At 41.1% G+C, this 22,885-nt stretch overlaps 1 protein-coding gene across 7 annotated transcripts in view; it reads right to left on the bottom strand.

Moving 5' to 3' along the window:
- Nucleotides 1-22,885, bottom strand: part of LOC120785936 (triple functional domain protein) — a 77,277-nt gene that overhangs the window by 27,896 nt on the left and 26,496 nt on the right. For all 7 annotated transcript variants that reach the window (XM_040120941.1, XM_040120944.1, XM_040120942.1 and 4 more), the window contains exons 3-15: nt 17,527-17,601; nt 14,389-14,503; nt 12,366-12,558; nt 9,666-9,770; nt 9,189-9,385; nt 8,703-8,952; nt 7,815-7,937; nt 7,079-7,270; nt 5,286-5,417; nt 4,411-4,641; nt 3,577-3,699; nt 2,609-2,800; nt 1,780-1,949 (exon numbers count right to left, since the gene is read on the bottom strand). In XM_040120941.1, coding sequence (XP_039976875.1) covers nt 1,780-1,949; nt 2,609-2,800; nt 3,577-3,699; nt 4,411-4,641; nt 5,286-5,417; nt 7,079-7,270; nt 7,815-7,937; nt 8,703-8,952; nt 9,189-9,385; nt 9,666-9,770; nt 12,366-12,558; nt 14,389-14,503; nt 17,527-17,601 — 2,098 coding nt within the window. The remainder of the gene's footprint in view (nt 1-1,779; nt 1,950-2,608; nt 2,801-3,576; nt 3,700-4,410; nt 4,642-5,285; nt 5,418-7,078; nt 7,271-7,814; nt 7,938-8,702; nt 8,953-9,188; nt 9,386-9,665; nt 9,771-12,365; nt 12,559-14,388; nt 14,504-17,526; nt 17,602-22,885) is intronic.

The raw sequence follows: 22,885 nt of genomic DNA, 5'->3' as shown, positions 1-22,885 counted from the left end.
CATTTTATTATAGTATTTACCTCTAATTCGCCATCTATTCTTATATCAAAAGTATCTCATGTCTGGATGAATCCCTTTTTTAGATACACATAAATTTTATTGAATGGATTTCATTTTCAAACTGTATTCAATATTGTTCCAGATATTAGATAGTATTGCTTGTTCACCATTTTATTTTCCATTTATTTTTATTTTATATGTTTTGATATTTCCCCATTGTTTTATGCAAAGTCTCGTAAGCCCTGTTCTATTTACAAGTTAAATAAATACATAATATTAATGATGATGGAGGTGAGTAACAGAGTGAGGCTGATATCTAAATTTTCAGTGAGATTGAAACAGGTCGTACAAATTCTTATTCATCAACCTGACAGATGTAGACATGCATGATGCATGAACACAGACACCAGTGAGCCTACGAGAGGCGAAATATAGGTAAGCATAGAGAGTGGAGAGCAGACGGGTTCTGATTGGCTTCAGGTTGATTAATCAGCGTGACAGATGCACTCCCACACTCAAAAGCACATTCATGAACACACGTGTGCACACGTGTGCACACATACAGTACCCTCTCTCTCTCTCTCTCTCACACACACACACACACACACACACACACACACACACACACACACACACACACACACACACACACACACACACACACACACACACACACACACACACACGCGTGTAGTGTTACAGTTGCCTCCTGGGGAGAATGCCACACAATTAAATGCACTTATAAAAGCAGAATTATGTAAGAATTCACTTTGGAGCCAATACACCAGGGTGAGAGGGATGGAGAGAAAGGAAAAACAGAGAGAGAAAGAAAAAAGGGGGTGGATGAAGAGCGACTGGAACATCCTCTGTATAAAAACAGAGTTGGAGAATGAGGGTCAACTACATTCACCTCTCCAACACCTCCTCCTATCCTCTCAGCTTTCCTTTTTGGTTTTCATGCATCTCATTCCTGTCTTTTCAAAATTACACTGACAGACTATTTCATTGCTTATACACTATTAAGCTCTTTTCACTGTTTAAACATGTATACGCATTTTAATTCCAAATCTGTCTAAAATATCAATCCAAAGCTCACTCAATATCAATATTCAGTCGGAGAAAGACTAAAAGAAGACGATTATGCAATGAGACCAAAAATGTTTGCTTTTTTTGGGTACATTTTTACTGTCATTAATTGTTTCAGATGGTTACTACATGTTCTATTGGGCACAACATGTGCACTATTATCTTGTTTTCTTTCACTGCTGCTGGCTCCTCTCTTAACAAGTAGTTTAAGGGATGTAAATAATTTGTTGGGCTCAGTTTCTTGGCTTTACTCGATGGTTGCTAGATTCTACTGATACTAGTTTTTTCTTAAGATTCTCATTACAACTGAAATTAAGGCTGGTTTCAGATCACTGTCAGAGGGGGATTACCAGTTTTAGTTTTGTTTCATTTTCCATAACTAATAATTTGTGGGTTTTGATTTTGTTGCAGTTTGACTTTTAGAATACAAACTGTTACTGTACATAAAAAAGAACAGTGTGTCCACTCTTTAAACAGAAAAACAGACATACCATATAGCTGAAGAGTTACATTAGGAGCTTTATTAAATTTGAAAATAAGCAGATGTGGCACTGAAGCATTTCTAGATAGATTTCTCTATATGCCACTCATTTGCTTTTTACAGAACATCTAAAAAAAGTATAATCTGAGCTAATCCTTACTGCTACTACTACTTCTGTGGTTTAATTGTTAGTAAGGTATATTACTCTCTACCTGAGCTGTTGGATGAGGTCCTCTCCCTCCTTGATGACATTGACGGTGACCTGCAGAGTGGTCTGCTGCTGCTGGCCGAAGCGTTTGATCAGATCTTGGACGGCCTCCACAGACTCTGCGTAAACGTCATCCAGCAGCTCCTTCTGGAGCTCCTCCAGCCATGTCCAGAGCTACAGGAGGACAGTTATTAGTATGATATTTTTTTTCAATGAGGATTTTTTTTTCTGCAACTCCATTCAATTGAGTTAAAGCACAGTGTTCTTACACTATGCTATGAGCGTTTCTGCTAATTTTAATATATATTTTTTTTATGTAGGCTTGTGTGAAATCTCATTTTCTTAATATAAAAAAAAAAAAAGGAGTACACGTCGTTTGATGGACTTGCACTGAAGCCAAGACTGGTCTGCGGCAGACATAACTAATCATGCTGCGACTGCACCATAACAGATAAACAATCAGTTGTCACTTCCGCATTTATGAAAGCTGTTTAATATGGTCCGCTAATTTCCATCAATTCTGAATCCCTCACCTAAGCTTTATGGTCACATATACAAGCCTACCCTTTACATTGACCTTCACCTAAACCTAATCCTAAATTTAATCATAAATTGTCCTTTTTTAAAAAGGTGAGAACTTTAGACAAATGTGGTTGTTTTAATAAAAATGTCCATTTCTATGTGACGAACTGGAAAAAACAAAACAATACACACATATACCATTTTATCTTGTAATTACTACCCTCTTGTCCAGAGAACAGTGTGAAAGCTCTCATCCACACAAACACGCAGCCCACCATCCACTTCAGCATTATGTCATCCTCTGTGCCTACCTCTTTGACGTGCGTGTGGAAGGCGACAGACATGTCCAGCAGGACTTTGCGCTGCTCCACGCGGCGTACAAAGTCTTGGATTCTGTCTTCGAGCTGGTGGGCGGCCTGGTAGATCTCCTCTGGGTCACACTCTCCCGTCTGGGCCAGCTGCTCGGCCGCCTCCAGCAGCTTGTCTGCATTGGTGTATGTGTTCTACACCGAGGCCGGGAAGAAAGAGAGAGATGGATTAGCCTAGGAGGACAATGTAATGCAAGCAAAATATATTTCAAAGATGAGCAGAGAGAGACAGAGCAGAGACAGGGAGAAAATGACAAACAGGATATGCAGAAGACGCATACACCGATAGAGTCAGTGATAGCACAGCTGCGCAGAGATAACTGTTGAATGGAAATATAGACAGAGAGGGGGCGAAAATAAGCTAAAGAGGAATAGAAAGATGCTAGAGAAACAAATGGTTATATTGAGGTGGTATATCAGAAGGTTGATATTAGTATTTTCAGGCTAAGCTGATCAGACCTGACATTTTCGGCAAGTATTCTATACAATTTTCACAGATTTTAGGTGTTCTGGAGAAAGTATTAAGATTTTACTTAAGGGTTAGGCTTAAAGTAGCAATAATACAATATAAAAATACTTAATCACAAATAAAAGTCCTGCACTGAAATCACTCAATACAGAAAAATGTCCCCGATGTGTGTTACAGAATTGTATATATATGATCATATTACACACTCTCACTTTGAAATTCAGTTGCCTAAAAACATTACTCAACAATTAACTGAATTGGTAAAATGAGGGAAACACAATATGACTGTAGATTTTACAGTTGTTTTCTTGTATTTGTGATTAAAAAAAAAAAAAAAAGGTAACTATCTGCTGTTTTAATATGATAGAACACCACTATCAACAGTGATATATCTGCTTGACCCTAACCGAGAGTGATAGAAGAAGAAATGGAACTGAGCTACCTGTGCCACTTCCTCAAAGTCTTCATGCCGTTTCTGTAGAGCTCGGGCTCGGTGCAGGGACTTTCCCACACCTGTGTGTTTGCTGAGGAAGGCCTCACCATGGTTTTCTATCCAGTCCAGCACCTGTGCATTGAGACCACACGTCCACAAAGTTATACAGACATTTGAAAATAGGTGACCACGAGGGGGCGCTCTAAGGTGGTAGCTGAGCAGCAAGTGCTGATGATTTTCACAAGAATGTGTAAGAGGAGAGGAATGACCGAAATAATGATCAGTATTATAGGAGGCGTTGCACAGAGCCTTTCTTCTCACACTCCTCACCCAGCTCTATGTCCTTCATAGTGTTAATAGATAAACAGCATCTGCATGGACATATGACCCAATTCAATTGCCATAGCAACAGTTGCCATGCCAACACTCTCAGGATGGCCCAGTATGCAACTGTACTATCAAATTGGACCATTCGATTATGGCATGCTCATTATGCCTGTTTTCAAGCCTTTATACTGTAGAAAACGTTTACATGTTAGGCATTTGTCCAGTGTTCCTTTCCACAGAAAGGCATGATGAGTGAAGACGTAAGGTTCCAGCAACTTGCTCAAGGACATTTTGATAGGAAACATGGCTGCTAGTGGGATCAAACCCTCTATTAAGAGTAAAATCCTTCTACCCAGTAGGCTACCCTGCTATTTTCAAATTACTATCTAACCCTCTCATGTGATACTGAAAAAACCTGGCAACAGTTTGGTCTTTGAATTATCATGTGTTTGAACAATCATGTGCATGCATATAAACAAAAACATATATACAGTATGCGTGTTTGTGTGTGTGTACCTGTTGGACGTCTTGTTGAAAGACACAGAGCTGTAGACGTTGGTGCAGCCGCACTTTGCGGTGCTGCCAGATGTTTTCCAGCTGTCTCTGGTGGTGTAGCACCTCGTGGATGATGTCCAGGACGTGGTGCACCGCTTTTGAGTAGTTTGCTGATGCCGTCAGTGAATCAGCGCTGCCTGGGGTCAAAGGTCGCTGAAGTTTGTCCAACAGGGCTTTACCGTCTTGGCTCACCTGAAAATAGGAAATTGAATGCATTCTTTACTTACAGCTACTACACAAATGCACGGGGGTGAGATGTATAAATACGTATTTGACTTGACCTGCAAATATAAACATCATCCGAATACAAACAGCCAGGAAACTGAATGGACAAATGCCTGGTAAAGCATACATTTTCAATGTTATATTTAAAAACTTAAAAAGAAAATTATAAATGGAAGCACCAAAAAGGACAAATTAGTGAGAAAGAAAATTATAAGGTCTCTTGCACTGCATAGCAATAGTGTCAGTGTAAAGGTAGTGATTTATTTTAAATGAAATTTGGAGTACAGTGTTGTACTATGCCGAATCTGACTAGAAAAAAAACTTTGAATTGATGCTTCATTTAAAAAGTTTTTTTTCCACTAACAGAGAGAAGTAACCACAGTTACTGTATGTGAATTATGTTCTAATAACACAGTAAATGTAACTGCAGCTCTCAGAAGTGTTTTAAAAATCAAATAACAAAGATATTGCTGCAAATGTTCCATGTTTCAGTAACTGAGGTTGTGAAATGAATTTTGAGGCATTACTGCCTATCCCTACGCTATGGACACATGTTGACTTAATCCTTTTGCAGATTTTATATCTACAGTAAGTATTAAGCGTGATGTTACCTCAGAGTAGGCAGCAGTGATGTGTTCGTACAGGCCTTGGTGATGGTGAATGGCATCTTCAAGGTCTTGCAGCTCAGAGGGCAAATCCACCTCGCCACACGCCTTACACCATGAGTCCACGTTACTCATGTACTGCAGGGAAAGAAACGCACACTTACATTTACACCAACTGCCACTCAGATGTAAAGCATTTCTCATGAGAAACATCATGAGACAGTGGTGCTGTATACATCCCTGTGCTCTTCCCAGGAGTCACATGTAAGTCATACATACTACAGCGTGCTTTAAATCACCCGAGGTGCATTTTATTTACTATTACTGGGCTTAAACATGCAGGAATGTCTTGCGTATTGTTATGAGCTGTCTTAAGACTTTTACAGAATTAGCTGTGGCTGAATGTGCTGTTCATTGGCCTGTGGTGACTTCCTAGAACTTTCTGTACCCGTCTGTGGGAGGGAAGGAAAACAAAACAATCAGTGAGTCTGGTCTCAAAGAAATCAAAAAATTAAATTGATCTCCATCTCATTATCGCTTTTTAAACATCTCTCCCATGATGGAATAAGATATAGGGAAAAAAAGCAGGCTGACTTGACAGCCATGGCAGGCTGGTTTGATGAAGGTTGAAGAAGTCGTACTGCCCATGTTCCTAGTTGGGATTCTGTTTGTGTGCTTTTTTTAGGCAATGTATCATTCCATAGTGGCCCGACTAGTGAGCACATACAGAAATAACAGCAGATAACAAATGCTTTACTTACATTGTGCATATGTTTATGTAAATATATGTTAATGTAATGCATATGATAAGGCTTTCATGGATTTAATGAAGCCAAATGGGTGTTTTATAACCCAGAAAGGGTGTGCACGTGTGTCCATGTGCATACATTAGAAAAATGAAGGTCAACACTTCAGCTGGTTCCAAAGGTACATCACTGAGTTTTACTGAATCCAGGTTCCACTAAGCCTGACTTGGGAAATATGCTTATTTACTTTCTTTCCTAGATGAGATGATTGATACCGCGGTCAGCCTTCACAGTGGTACTAGTCTTCTCATCTAATTCTCAGCCAGAAATTGAATAATTTCAATGTCAAATCAATATAAGAGCTAAGTGAGTTTTTTTTAACTAGTAAATCTAAACTACAGGCTTGATATTTCAGAGAGTTACAAAGAATTGTACAGTTTTCTTCAACAGTTTTGTGATATATAGACAACAATGGAGAGCATGACACATCGCAGATTAGTTTCATTGTTCTTAAGGTAAACATGAGATAAAACAAAAGATTGCCCTAAAAGAGGACGATTTTAATATGGCTATTACTGAAAAATGATATGACAGTCCCTGTGCATATATATCACATTAAATATGTCTTATATCATGACTTCAAAATAAAATCTTTGTCACACATTGTACAGTTGGCTGGAAATTCTTGATTATATTCACTGGAAACCAAACATCTGTACTGAGCTATACCGACTTAGAGATGACTCATCAGCAACAGTTTTGATTGTTGATTCACTGTTCAAGTCATTTTTAATGGGAAAATACAGAAATCTGCTGGTTCCAGCCTCTCCACAGAGAAAATATTCTGCATTTCTTTGTCTCATATGTTAGTAAACCTGACATCATTTGGTTAAGAATGGTTACTCAAGCAAAACATGTAATATAAAAACGTCACTTTGGACTCTGGTGACTTGTGATGGATGGATGTGGTGTTAACTCACTGATTAATCGATGATTATGATGATCCTAAGTTGCAGCCCTACATCTGCGTTAGCACATTTGTGTTGAACTCACCTGGTCACATTTCTGGTGGAAGCTAGCAGACATCTCCAGCAGCGTGCTGCGTTCATCCAGTGCTGCGGCGAAGGCCTTCCACTCCTGTTCCAGCTGGCCTGAGATCTGCTTGATCTGCTGGGAGGCGTAGTGACCCGACTCCAACAGCCGGTTACCAACTGACATGATGCGGTTGATATTCACATACACGTTCTGTACAGCAGGACACAGAAGAAGGGGAGAGACAGTTGAACTGAAGGCTGTGGATAAATTAAGCACCAGTCAATGGGTGGGAATTCAAAAAGTAGAGATTTAGAAAAAGAAAAATCAGACAGAGGAGGTGGAGGCTTGGGGAAAGGGTGAAATTGAGCAAGGCAAGTAAAGGAAAAGAGGGTGGAGCGAGGGGCTCGCTCGCCATCGTTTCTCATCCGCTGACAAAATCTCTAATGGCTAGATTGATTCCTCGTCTCAACAGTTTCGTGATGGTTACGTAAGACTGACTGTGGATAAAGAATAGGATTACTTAATACCAGGTTGTGCTGCTGCTAACAGACAGAAAATGTGCGAGTTCATACAACCAGAGGCAGCTCCAGACAAACACTGAAAGACAGTACTAGAGGTTGACGCTAAGTGCAAAAACTATTGGGCATGGACTATTGGGCATGGACTTGATAGTCCAAGTGGACTATCAAGTCCATGCCCTGCATTACCACCTGCTACGAATCACTGTGTTTGTAGGTGTGTGTGTATGTCTCACCATGCAGTTCATAGCGAAGTGGTTGTGCTGGGTTTGCAGCTCTATGGCGTGGGGGTGGTTGTTGCCAATCTCTGTGTAGCCTGCCAGGAACAAACCCTTGTTGTGCATGATCCAGTCAAACATCTGAGGCATGGGGATGACAGAGCAGACAGACAATCACAGGGAAAAAAAGGTTAGCCAGGCAAATGAAAACACTTACACAAGAGGTATGGTTGCACCATTAACTTTCACAGATCATTGCAAGAGCAGGTAAAAACAAGCAGCTGGCACTTAGCCCTCTGGATAAACCCAAGTGTGTTTGTGTACTGCTGCAGTGTGCTCATAGTTGTCATCTTTCCAGGCCAGAATACAGAGAAATGGACTGCCTCTATTAAGAGTATCCTCTCAGGCTCTCCTAGAGAACAACTCGTGGCCTATGGTGTCCTAGCAACAAGCTCCTACTACCGCAGTGTATCCAAGACTGCAGCTCTCTCTGTTGCTGCAACCTGCTTTTTTATTCTACTCAAACATGGATATCTGAATTTCTCTCTCTGTCTCCTACTTTGTGCTGCAGCTGTCAACACCTAAACTATCTAGGTGGCAGGTAGAGTAGGTGGCTGTGTATCTGCATAAGCTATCCTACACCTAAGGATGTGATGGAGGGTAAACGCATTTAGTTTTTAGCTCCTATTTTATTTGTGAAGTTAAGTTTAAGCCACCATTTAAGGGCCAAAATATAAAGGGCACGAATTCAAACGGAGCATAGATCAATGCTTCAATCTGGGTGTAATTAAGTTTTCGTTCCTATTGGCATTTGTCTGCCCTACAGTGATCAGCAACTGTGGTTATAGATTACCACTTCATCACTGCTCACGCTGAACAACACCCCTACTCCCTACATTCACCGACCTTCTCTGCGTCCTGTTCGAACAGGCGGAGCTGGAAGCACTGGTCCAGCTGGAGCTTGCGGACGTGCCAGGCCTGGTGAAGGTGCTGTCGGGTGGAGTGCAGCTTGTCCAGCAGTTGGGTGATCCGTGGCACCAGGCCCTGGGTGTCGGCGTTGCAGACCCCACTGCTGCTACCGCTGCTGCCACCGCTGCCACTGCTGCTGCCATTACGGTTGGAGAAGGACTCACTGCTCTGGATGCGCTGCAGCAACCTGGAGGTGGATTTAATATGTGGTTTGATGTCTCGGCTGTATTACTCATGTTTGTGTCCTGCTTTGATTATTTCTAAAAGCAAAGTTTTGCATTTGTTTGTGTGTGAAATAAAACATAAATTTATCATTATAATTTATCATTATTTGCAAGAGGGTGGTGTAAGTTTTTAGCCTTTGCGCTACTATTTCTCAGTCATAATTTCAGCAATAAACAAAAGCTTTGACTGACTGCATACCTCTGTCCCTCAGTGTCCAGCTCCTCTATCGGGGCTTTTATGACTTTCTTCTTCAGTGTGGCGTGCTCTTCTATCATCCTCCGGGCTCCCTCCAGGTCTTGGGGAAAATCTTTCCTTGACACCGTTTCCTGCATCTCCTCTAGTCGGGCCAGCATCTGGGTGGCATGACCGGAGAACTCCTCAAACGCCACACGCACCTGGATAAAAACACAGCAAAAAATCTGAGTAATGGGCCAGTAAGTCAGTATCTAAATGTAAATAACTATGACTGACTACTGTTAGTGTCGTTTTTTGTTCTCTATTTCTCATCAGTAATTTCTTTTATAAATACAGCCACTTAGTTTCCCGTCTTGTTCTCTGCTTATTGACCATGGTTCTTCTGCATCCGAATGTCATGGGGGATTTCAGGATAGATTTACAGATCAGGCAGACAGCCTGAAGTACAGCCCTACTGACAGCATGGGTGGGCTATCTGACCTCTATCCACTCTTCGTGATTGTAGTCCAGACTGCCATCAAAGTCCGCCGTCAGCTGAGAAGGGTCCACGACCTTTGTCAGGCCCTCTAGTGACACCATGGTGGTCTAAAGGAAGAAAGGTGGAGGCAAAATATTAAGGAAAGGGAAAGGTCAGTTGAGTGTAAAATGTTTGTAATCTCTCCTCCCCTCCCAGTGGGTTTCTTTGCTGCCTTTTTGTGCAGTTGAAAATGTTGGTATTTAGAGAAGACATGACCAGCCCCCTAGGTCCCCAAAAACTACCAACACAGGTTTTTTATTTTTTTAATGACAACAGAGTTGCAGAGATGTGATTTTTAGTGGCGTCCAAGTAATTAATCACTCAATACATCAATGACTTGACTTAAGCACATTTTATCCTCTTCGTCCTGACAATTCAGCACAGCTGTTATGTACTATAAAAAATATAAAAGGAGCTACCAAAAAATACTTGTTACAGCATCCTGTATCACCAACCAAAAAGCTTTTGCTCGAATTTCATGTTGTCTTTTGCTACTTGCAAACTCTGAATTAAACACTTAAAACGCCTTGGCAAAGTTTCTCTTAGATCGCCTGTGGTTTTCCTTTACTTTAAAGTGAAATTAAATACAAATCCTCTCCATGCAGCAATTGCATATTACAATATCAATTTCAGAGATACAATGAGGAAATGTCTCCCCGTTTGGTTTCAGTGCCTCTGTGTTTCTGCTAAGCCACCTCCGCACAACACCCCCACACACATGGCCAGAGATGGATGGAGACAGAACGATAGCTAGATAGCTTTGTTAAGGCCAAACAATGCAGAGACACAATGTTGTCCTTGGGTGAAAAAGCATTGTGGCTCTTGCCAGGGGAAAATACTGATACCACGTTGTTTGCTATTGTTGTTCAAGTTAATCGATTTGTACTCTGTTGAATGGTGACAGAGAGAGAATTTGTCAGGGCGATGTGGGTAGCGTTTTTCTCCCACAGATCCTCGCAATTTATCAACAATCGTAATCGAGGTTGCAGTCGGCTCCCTGTGTTTCGGCTCGCTGCTTCCTCGCTGCTTCCCTTCTTTCCATCTCAATTTAACAGAAACGGAGGAGAGAGATGAAACATGTCATACCTCAAAGCGAGGAGAAAATCCTTGATGCACATGCAGAGACAAAAACACACACTTGCAGCAGTAACACTAAATAATGTACATGCTGGGAGCTGATAAGTGGTGTGAATGCTGGACGTAGCGGACCAGTTTTATTCAAGAATGGAAAATTTTCCACGCATATGCATGCATTTCCTGCAAGTGTAGTCCTAGCAACAGTCGAGTATCAGGTTTACTTAAACAACGTAAAATTAAAACATTCTCTTCATAAAACCTTTAGAATCTTAATAAATGTACAAGGTACACATATGTACGAGGTCAGGTTAGGATGCATGAAGGCAGACACACATAGAAAATGCACATGCAGTGTATCTAATCAATGGCCGTGTGGCATGGTCAAACAACTGGTGATAGTTGTGGCCTGCCCCGTGGCATCTGGCTATTCTTCCTATCAAATAATCAATATAGTGTAATCAGACTACAGTGGACCTATGTCTGTATGGGCATTTCCACACCAGTGCATTCATTCACACAGCTATAGACAGAGGCGAAAGGGAAATATTACACTCGCAGCATCAGAAACGTACTTTACAAGAATCCAAACCCATTCAGTACAGAGAAACGGGCCTCAACTTACATTACAGTACTCATGCTTATACCAACCCATGTTTCACTACTATTAACGGAAAGCTGATCATTACCACAGTAAGCAAAGTTCTTTAATGACAGCTCAAACAGGAGAGTGGGAAATTGTTATCCAGTCCTTATTAGAGGGCATTCAATAAACAGGTTTCAAATCAGACGAAGGATTCTTTACTAACTTCAGAAGCAGAACACACGTACTGTTTAACCAACGCAGTAGTATTTTCTAAGTGAGCCCATTAGTGCACATTTTGGTGCCAGTTTATAATGAAGAAACGGTCAGAGCGTAAAAACAAGCCTGTTCTTCTGAATATATCATTAAATTAGCTGTGAAAATGTGTTCTAACGCTTGACTGACAGCGTTACAAACACTCGTCCTTGTGATCTGCTGTGTGCTGTTTTTGGGTTGAATGTGATGAAATTTCTGCTCTGGTAGACAGCTGGGTGGTGATGTATGCATCCAAAGCAGCAGGGAGAGGAAAATAATGAAATGTGCTGACAACGAGCAGCTCAGGGGGGTACAGCGGTCATTATCACAGCTCAACTGACAGCAAATTGAGGGAAAATGGTTGACTTTCTACTTTTACAACACATTACCTTAAAATTCCATATATAACATTGGGACACTTAATTTCTCTATATATGTGTGCTTTTACAATGTATTACATTATGCTAAAAATAAATTAAGTCTGTCCTTGAGCAGCAAATGATTACATAACAACAGTCAAAAATCAGAAGTGCTTTGACTATAAAGCATCTGAATTAGTTTTTTAATTAATATTATTGTTTAATTGTTGCTCCTATCCATTTAACAGGTTAAAAACCATGTTTGCAACTTTTCACGTGAAGGCAGCTGATAAACTAGGCAACCAGAGAGTGTAGATGACATTACAATTATTTGTTATTGTACCACATGCACCATTGCACAGGAGAGAACCTGAAGGTTTTCCCCGTCTCACCTCGAATTCGAACTTGGAGCTGCCGAAGTTGGTCCTCTGCTTCTGCCAGAAGTTGTCTGGTTTGATGATGAGGGCGACGTGGATGCAGGACGGAAACGACTCCTGCAGGATCTTCAGCAGAGGCTTGATGCTGTCCCACTTGGAGCCGCGCATATCAACGATGACAGTGAAGCCATGTTTACACACCTCCTCGCTGAGGATGGATAGAGATCGAGGTCAGCGAGAGTGGGAGGAATTAAAGAGAAGAGAAGAGAGGGAGGGGGATGTGTGTGAGGGAGGGGCAGAGAGAGATTGAAGAGAGTATAATCCAGAGAGAGAGGAGACAGATGACAGGCGTGGGAAAGGATGAGAGAGGGATGATGGAGAGAAAAGAGAAAAAGACAGGAGAGAAGAGGACAATAGAGATGAAAAAGGAAAAAAAGAGGGAGAAAATGAAAGCGAATCAAAACAGTGAGATGACGCATTTTTCTATACTGTGAAAAGACTACGCAGCAAACACACCCACCCATGCACCCACACACACAAACCCACCCACACCGAAACCTGCGACGAGTGACTCACTAATTTGTGAATAAATATAAAAATACAAATCATCACATTTGTGCATCAGCAACCTCATGTCCCTGTGGTGCTCTTCTCTGGCCAACAACATTATCACATCAAACACACACACACACGCACACACACAAATGAGCTATATTCACACACCTGAAACTAAAATCTGCCATAATTATAAAGATCTAAAAAATGTTTATTTGTCTTCACAATTTGAGGAGCAAAATGATTTTGCTGTTAGTTTGGCATCATTTGTCAAATTTTAACTTATATCTTTCCCATCAAAACTACTTATTTAATTCACAAACCTGGATTGCTTCATCACCTTCTAGAAATTTTACACATCAGAAAGATACAAAATATTCCTCCATCTCTTTTGACCATTGTTAACATTATTTTAACATCCGTCTATCATTGCATCTCTAAACATTATGTCCTTTTCTAAATCTTTCCCTCTCTCTGTAACAGCCTGTCAGTAGATAGCCAGCGTGCAGCAGTGTGCAGATGTTGTCTTTCCCAAAATAGAACACCTTTGGTCACCAAAAACCACACAGTTATGAGAGACTGAAATATGAAAAAACGAGACATGATGACTGTTATGTCTGAAAGCCTAAAGGACATAAAAAAGTCAAAAACGAGGGGGATTTACTCACAATTGAAACTGTACAGAGATAATGTGATGATAGACTTAAAAGGAGATGAGAGTAGATGGAGAGAGGATGGATGGATTAAAATAGATTGAGGGAGGAGGTGAGTGCAGGGTTAAAGAAAAGTAAACAGAGAGGTGAAGAGTAGAGATGTTTTACCTGCGAGGCGAGGGGCTACTCGTCCACTGTAACTGCTGCTGCTGCTGCACTGCTTCAGCTACTGCGACACTTTGTTTTGCTTTCACACACACACACACACACACACACACACACACACACACACACACACACACACTTGCTCGCTCGCTCCCTCGCTCACACACACCTCCTCACACATGCGCTCTCTGTCTCTGTGTTTTAATCCCCCCCTCACCCTTTCCCCGTCCTACCCTCTCCCTCTCTCTCTCCTCTGCTTTCTCTCTGTTGATCCCTCCTTCCATCTCTCATTCGTTTTCTGTTATACATCCCTCTCTTTGCTCAGGCTTTCCCTCTCTGTCTCAGCATCTCACTATGTCTCTAAAACAGATTTTTGGCAGCGAAGAGGCTGCAGCAAGCTAACTGGTCTTGAATTATTTCTCTCCCCATTCTTCTCTGGCCCTTCACATGCTCATCTCAGCTCTCTCGTGTTTACTGACAGAGCCTGATCCATTTGCTCTGTGTGTTCGCTTCGTTTCAAGACATTGCTTCTCCTTTTCTTAAAAAAAAAAACGAAAAAAAAAACGAAAAAAAAACCAACACACACAAAAACACACACTTACTGTACTAACATACACACACACACACACACACACATCACTTAACAAATGTAATGAATGTGTAACCTGGGGATGCCAGCAAGGTAGGCGATCAGTCTCCTCAGGTCGTCCGTTCGTATTCTGTCATGGTTGCTGCGTGATGGAAACGTTAACACTGGACCACCGCGTCTATCTCTGCCACCTGAGGCGATGCACACACATACACACACACACATACAGAGCATTTGATTAGAGTAAGAACATGACAGAAGATATGGGTGTGTGTTTATATCTGCTTTGGAGGCAATGTAGTAAGGAACAGAACTGTTATTAAGATCTGAGAATTCACAGTGTTCTTTTGAACAGCGAATGTCGAAAAGCTAATCGACATTACCTGAGTTATATTTGTTTCACTTAATCAGCAAGAATCTGACCGGAGTATAACAGGAATCATAGTAACAAGTTAGCTAATCCAATAAATGAGTGATATGCTTGACAAATATGGATGCTGAGCCTGCTAAATTAAACGCCCTCGGCAACAGATGTACAATTGATTTGATTTACTATTCGCTCTGCTAGAAACCCAAGATCGATTGGGAGCAGTCTAAAAATACATGGCAGATACTCAGAAACCATAACACAGAATATTTTAGAAAAGCTAAATTTACCTAAATAACATCCTCTGAGACAGGAATGATTCATTCCAAATTCTTAAGGAAGGAAATGCTGCTCTATCTAAAATACAACAACATACATCTGGAGCTTTGCTGCATGTTGTGTCCTCCTACATGTTTTTGTTCATACAAATTCAGTGTATCAGAAGCTGCATTTTGTTCTCTAACAATTTAAGTGTATCTACTTACAGGCTAATTGCCTTCAATCCTAATAATATTTTGTTTTTGATCTGTGTTAATGTCTGAACACAACGTAAACAAGACCAAAAGTCTACAGCCTTGTTAGCACGTGTGTGAGGCTGTACTTAGGCACAGCAGTGTTTTGAGCTAGATGCTAATGTTAGCATGATAACATGCTCACAGTGACCATGCTAACATGCTGATGTTTAGCAAGTATAATGTTTACCATTTCACTATCTTAGATTAGCGTGTAGCATGCTAACATTTGCTGAATAACACTAAATACAAAGTACAGATGAGGCTGATGGGAAGGTCATTAGTTTTTGATGTCATTAGAAAACTCTGACCTGACAATGGGGCTAGATGAAAAGTCAGGATCACCAGACAACCCATTTATTATTCCAATCTGTCTTGCAGGTACCATGAATGTCTGCACCAAATTTCATGGCAATCCTTCCGATAGTTGACGAGACATTTCATCACACCACCAAACCGCAAATATAAGTCTCATGATGGCAGTAGAGGAAAAGACAGGGGGTCGCCAAAGCAAGTGCGATACATCATCTGAGAACCATGAAAATATACAACATTTTTTAACAATCCATCTAATAGATGTTCAGATAATTCACTGGATGAGTAAAAACTTTGATCTGCTGGTGGCACTAAATGAAAGGTCAGTGGGATTCATCCTCTGTCTGTACAAAATCTGTTCAACAGTTGTTGAGCTATTTCAGTTTGGACTGAAGGACCAGCGAACAGACTGACATTGCCAACCCTAGAGCTATGCTGGTAGTATGGCTAAAAACGATAAATATAATCAAATTATAAAATTATTTGCTTATTCCAAACATATAAAAGCTAAATGAATGGTTTCTGTATGCCTCAACCCTGTACCATGTGCATTTCTTTTTTTGTATATTTGACATTGTATGTTAACAGTATATGTGCCTTCAAGAGCCTGATTTTAAATTGGTAGCAGGGTAACATTTACTGTTTACAGTACATAGTCATTGGACTGAATTATGAATATCTGGTACTATAATAATAATAATAATGTTTTGCTCATAGTCCCTGACCAGTTGCAGAAGCAAAGAGCTGCTTCACTCACATGGGAACTTGTAAACACTGGCTGACTGCGCACAGCCCACAAATTAGTGAGCTCAGTCGGGTTGCTGTGCACCCATAGGCTCGACCCGGCTGCTCAGAAGAGAAAATCAAACGCTCACGTGGCAAACAGGCAAACATGAGTAAGGGCGAACATCACCGATTTATTAAGGGGCCGGATCTTGGATAATAGGCTTAGCTCATTTACCCTCCTTTTCACCAACGGTCCCTCCTCTACCCCCTTCTCTCCTTCATTTCAAAGCCAATTACTCCACCAGCGACTACTACGGGATGCGGTAGCTGACAGTAAGTCATCTCCATGGCAACGCCGCCGTCTCTCCCTCTTTCGATTTCTGTCTATTTGTCTGAGTCATCGTCCTCATCATTGTGTTTCTGCCTGTGACCTTTGCTGCACACACAAGGGGACCGAAGAAGAGTGTGCAAATGGCGTGCGCGCACACACACACACACACATATACACACATAAATTAACACACATTTCACTTTGTTTTTCCATTTGATACTGCTGCAATCCACTGCATGAAGGTTTTTCCAATTAATCTGCATGCCCATAGATACATGTGATGACAATACACACACACACACACTCACTCACTCACTCACTCACTCACACGCACAAACTGAATGATTTTTTTGTGCGTTGTACAAATAATCCTGCTGGATGTTCTTGGCAGTCCATATCTCCAGCTTAGCCTCCTGTGAGTTTTCTCTGGCACGACTCAAGCGTGTCTGTGTGTGTGTGTGTGTGTGTGTGTGTGTGTGTGTGTGTGTGAATTTTAGTGTGTGTCAGACATGGTTGAGCTTCCCTTGGAGGGAGCAAAGACACAGGCAGCTGTAGCTCTCTATTGTGAAGACTTGCTGATACTGACTAAACAATGGATGTCTGTGTGTCTGACAGTGTGTATTGTGTGTAGTCTGTGTGTGCATGTATGAGTGTGAAGAAGGGTCCCAGGTTAAGTGTCTGGGCCTCAGTGTGACCCCATGAGTTTTTGCAAGCAAAGTGCAAGGCTTATTATTATGTCCAGACTGTCTGTGTGTGTGTGTGTGAGAGACAGACAGAGAGAAAGAAACTGCATAAAGAGCTGCGCATGTGTACAATTTAGTACCTGGGAGCTGTGTGTGTATGTATGTAAACTAAGGGCTCTATGTCATGTTTCATTAGCCATGTGCACAGCAATCAGACAGCTGAGGTGTGCAGACTTGTGAGACTAGACACATGCACTCATATTCACACACATAATCTTACCTGACAAAAAGGCAACTTTTTCTTTGAGGATGGGAAGCACCTCCATTGCTCTCATCTCCTCATTTCTCCTGAAACCTGGATAGTGAGAAAAGCAAGGGAAGAAGAAAAAATGAGGTTTGAGTGAAGAACAAAAAAAAGCACATCCCCTTTCTGCTTTCTCTTTTCCAGTTGATCACCCATGGCTTTTTATTTTTCTTGAGGCCAGATTATTCAGGACTGAGCAGATTTTGTCCACTTGTAATCTAGAGATCTCCAGCTTTTAAACACAGGGGGATTGAGTCCCATTTTGGATTGCTTGCATCATGAGAAAAAAGTCTCTCACTCTCACTCTCACACGCACGCACGCACGCACGCACGCACGCACGCACGCACGCACGCACGCACGCACGCACGCACGCACGCACACACACACACACACACACACACACACACACACACACAGGGGAAGCACAGAGGCTGTGGTCGGACAAAATGGTAATGGTGAAACAAACTGAGGCCAAATTCTGGGGAAGTTCGGGGGAAACAAAGACCTGTTGTAGCTCTTGCTGTTACAGAGGTGAAATGGGGTGAAGCAACATTACACGCCATAGGCCACTTCAGTTCCCATTAAGTGGAGTTGAAGCTTAACACCATAAAATTCTGAAGATATTAAGACAATTCCCACATGGTGAGTAGCTGGTGGATTATCACGTCCACCAGTAAGTGTAGAGTGTAGATAAAAAACTATTTATGAGGATTAACCAAAATTGAACGTTAACAAGATTAAGAGTCTACAATCAGGCTAGCATCTATGTGATACTGTACTTAGGCCCTGCTGTGCTTTGAGCTAAATGCTAACATCAACATGCTAACATGCTCACAATGACAATATTAACATGCTGATGTTTATCAGGTATAATGTTTACCATGTTAACCATCTTAGTTTTGCACATTAGTACTAATTAGCAAATGTTAGTATACCAAACACAAAGAACAGCTGAAGCTGAGGCAATGTTGTTAGTTTTTAAGGTATTTGGCCCAAAGCTAGCACTGGACAGTTGTAATTTTGACCTGATGAGAGTATTAGACAAAATGTCAGGAAATCACCAGTTATTACGATTTATCTTGCGGAGATCATGAATGTCTGCACCAAATCTCATTGCGATTCATCAAATAACTGATGACATATTTTACACAAAGCCATAAATGAGTCAGACGATTTTCTTGACACTGTTAGAAATGGCCAACAAGCTGTCAGCCAAGAAAAATGAATATAAATATAGTTACTATACCCACTTCAACTCTGTTTGCCTTCTCTTAGACTACCAATATGTGACATTTTTCTATAAATAAATGTCTGCTAGTACTTGCTCATATTAACCAATGAATCACACAATAGTGGCTGAACCTTCAGTTGCCTCATAAAAGATTTAACATTTCCTCAACATTGGCCCTCTAATAACTGTAGCTATTTCTTGGGAAAAATCTTCTGGCACAACATACAAGGAGTGGTGTGTTTTACACAGTGGCTTGTCTGTAATAAATGGAAGAAGAAATGGATAGTTAGCATGAGAAATAATGCAAAAAAAAAAAAAAAAAGCCACAGCAATAACCTGCACTATAAACGTCAATCTGGATCTCAAGGCTATGATGGTGCCAAAGATTCCCTCTGCTGTGCTGTTAAAATTCTGTCAGAAGTGTATGGATGGACGTCAGGAGATATACAATAGGCCTGTTCAAACAACTCCTAAATATAGACACACAATTCCCTACAGTGATTAAAGTCACATCTCAGCTTCAACATACACACGCATGCACACGCAGGTGGACAGAATGGGCCCAGATTTTGTCCTTCAGACAGAGCAGTGGTCTGTTTTGTGTGACTGATGACCCAAAAAAGTCATATTGCCCAAGTGTCTCTTTTTCTTTCGTTCTGTCTGTCTCAGATTGTCTCCGTCTCATTGACCATCTCCTCTTTTTCATTCTCAGCCTAGGTGCAAGAACAAAAATCCTAACACAAATTAGAATGAAATGAGCTTTTCTCTGATGTATTTTGGGTCAATGTACGTCACAAACACAGTAGTCAATGTGTGTGCTTTTCATCCAACACAGTCAGAGAGGGAGTAAGTGTGAAAGAAAAGATATGATGGTATCAAATTCCTGACACTCTCTACATTATTAGTCTATAAGACACTATAGTGTGGTGGTGAACTGGTAAGACACACACACACACACACACACACACACACACACACACACACACACACACACACACACACACACACACACACACACAAATTATTGCCATATATTACATAATATTATAATAAGTACAATGTAAAGGAGAGGAGTAACGTCTCTGTCTTTTTTTATGTGGCTATGATGCGCACACACACACACACACACACACACACACACACACACACACACACACACACACACACACACACACACACACACACACACACACACACACACACACTCTCTCTCTCTCTCTCTCTCCTGGGCACACTTAGTGAATTGTACTCCAGTCTCTGCTCTCAGCATTTCGCCACATTTATGACTGTATTCTAATTCAATGCTGATTCTTTTCCGCCAATCGAGGAGATGAATGAGAATAAAGACTTGTCTGTATTTTTAATTATCTCCTCCTCCCATTTGTCTCCTGTTATCCCTCAGGATGCCATAAAAAAAAAACTAAATTTCCCACTGCGCTCCTGTTGATAGCAGACTTCTAGTTCTTTGTAGATGATGCATGAGAGGAGGAGGTTGATGAAGACAGAGCTCTTGCTCTGCCTCTATATCTGGAAACCACACATGGACCATATTTCACTCTCTATTGAGTGAGCAAGGGTAACAATTTAGGCTGCAAGTAATGATTAGTTTCATTATTGATGAATGAATCAATTATTCTTCGCTTAATCATTTGTTGATAAAATATTTTCACTAAAAATAGTGAAAATAATCAGCAAATTAACCAATAATGAATGAATGATAGTGAAAAATTCACATTAACATTCCCAGAGACTAACAGCCCAAAACCCAGAAATATTTAATTCACTATCATATAAAACAGAGAAAAGTTGTTGTTGTCATGGCAACCTCAATTATGGCCAGTGCTTTCTTTGTCGAAGCTGTGTATTTCAAACACTGTTTACTAGAAAAGAACCCCGCCCTCTGTCCATCACTTGAACTCACTTTATTAGGAAACTGATCTGAAATTTCTCCTGAAAAGAAGAATCTGATCTTAATATAAAACTGCTTTTTAAATATTACCTCATACTGTAGTAACAGTCTAACGTTTATCGGGATTAATTATTTACAACAGTGATAACTTTGCTATTGCTGTGTGAAGCTAAATGTGCACTCTAAGAAGTGTACATATCGAGGGTGAATTAAACCATGCACACAATGTATAAGTCTGCCTCTTTTTACCATGGAGTGATTTATTATCTGAAGAAAGAACTATCTTTAATGTTGCCTGCAAAATTGCTGTCTGGTTGGCTAGCTGCCATTGAGCAGGAAGATAATCAAAAGTCAATGAAAAACCTAATGTTGACAAGATGACAAGCAGAAAACCACTATGTGCGTGTGCGTGTGAGTGTGAGTGTGAGTGTGAGTGTGAGAGAGAGAGAGAGAGAGAGAGAGAGTGTGTGTGTGGAGGGAGAGAGAGCACACAGTTTGCGCCTTGTTGCGCTGTGTGAATTCACTACTGTATAGTAAAATTTAACGGCCTCTGGACTATAGACTGCCCAGACACACATCATCCTCTGTAAACCCCCCTATAAAAAAAAAAAAAAAAAAAAAAAAAGACACACACCAGGTCACACAACCCACAAAACCTTTCGCTCCTACCAAACACCCTCTTTTATCTCCTCTTTCACAGATTAACCACAGTCTGACTGGATTAATGTGCATCAAAACGGCATTTCATCTGGAAATATCTGAGCATGATGAAACATTTTCTATGTTTATCCTGACTATGAATACTATAGTAAATATCTGTTCTCTTTTACCAAACACAAAAGGTAAGTTTAACCACGCAGACACATCACTTCCCTCTGCTCTGCAGTGCTCTGGGACTGGAGAAAGTGGCACAGCAGCTAAATATAGAGTGGTCAGGTCACACCCACCCCACAAACACACAGAGACACAAACACAGGAAAAGGAGGGTTTTCCTTATGACTGATTAGCAAAAAAATACATAACTGGACGAGGAAAAGAGACACTACAAAAAAAAAAAAACAGAGATAATGAGACGCGTAATTTTAGTCGTAACTAGGCTGAGAGGAAAACAGAGTATACGTGAGAGGGAGGGGAGGGAATGAAGGGGACAGTAGAGAGTGAGGGAGGGAAAGTGAGTAAGAGTGTGCAAAAGGAAGGAAGAGAGGGAGTGGGTGGGAAATGACAGGTGGACAGCCACACAGAGCGAATGAAAGACATAGATGGTATTGATGTATGAACCAATCAGTCACAGTCAAACCTGTCAAACACATACTATTTTCATTCCCTCCTTCTCTCCCTCTATTTTGCCTCTCTTTTGAGTACTATGAAGAAATGTAAAACCTAAATTCACTTCCCAGTGGTGACACTGAAGGATGAGAAGGATGAGAAGGACGAGTATAAAGCACAAATAAGTGACATGACCTTATGGTGGATCTATAATTGTCACACACACACACACACACACACACACACACCCATACACACCCAGATGAGGTATTTTACCTGTCAGCTGGATGAGGGCGGAGCCAGTCTGGGCATACTGCCACTTGTGATTGGTTGCCCAGCAAGTCATGCTTGATAATTCTTCCACAAATTGTAAAAAAAAAAAAAAAAAAAATCCATAAATTGCTGTGGCTTTGGCTTCATTTGCTGATGGAGAAACGTAGTCCGCTGCTACCATCAGCTAATGATAGACTGACGGGCCGATGTGCTGAGGGGATACCAGCCCGCTGTGGGCACAGTCACAGCAGCTGAGGCTAATCCTGGGATTCCTGAGGGAAGATATTCCAATCCAGCAGACAACCAAAACCACCCATTTTGGTGCTGTCTACACGTCCATATGGAAAAGCTGGTGCAAACATTTCCAAGCAGAAACAGAGCTATCAGTGCAGACTATTTCAGTGTGGCTCAGCACACAGTGTGGATGCATGGCATCAGTGTGCACTTCATGTGTGCATTAGGTGAGCTACTAATCTGCATGTCTTTTGGAAAGGCAGGTTCCTGGGGGTAATCCTCAATGTGTAGGAGGGGTAATGATTATAACATGCCTGCACTGCATTTATGCATCCTGAGAAGCTGCTTAGCATTAGGAGGGAGAGTCGAGACTGATGGGGAAAACCCTTACATTGCAGGAGAGGCTTAAATATAAAATCAA

This window comes from Xiphias gladius, chromosome 24 (genome assembly GCF_016859285.1).
Source record: "Xiphias gladius isolate SHS-SW01 ecotype Sanya breed wild chromosome 24, ASM1685928v1, whole genome shotgun sequence".
Lineage (NCBI taxonomy): Eukaryota > Metazoa > Chordata > Actinopteri > Istiophoriformes > Xiphiidae > Xiphias > Xiphias gladius.
This window is presented reverse-complemented; position numbering and strand designations above follow the sequence as displayed.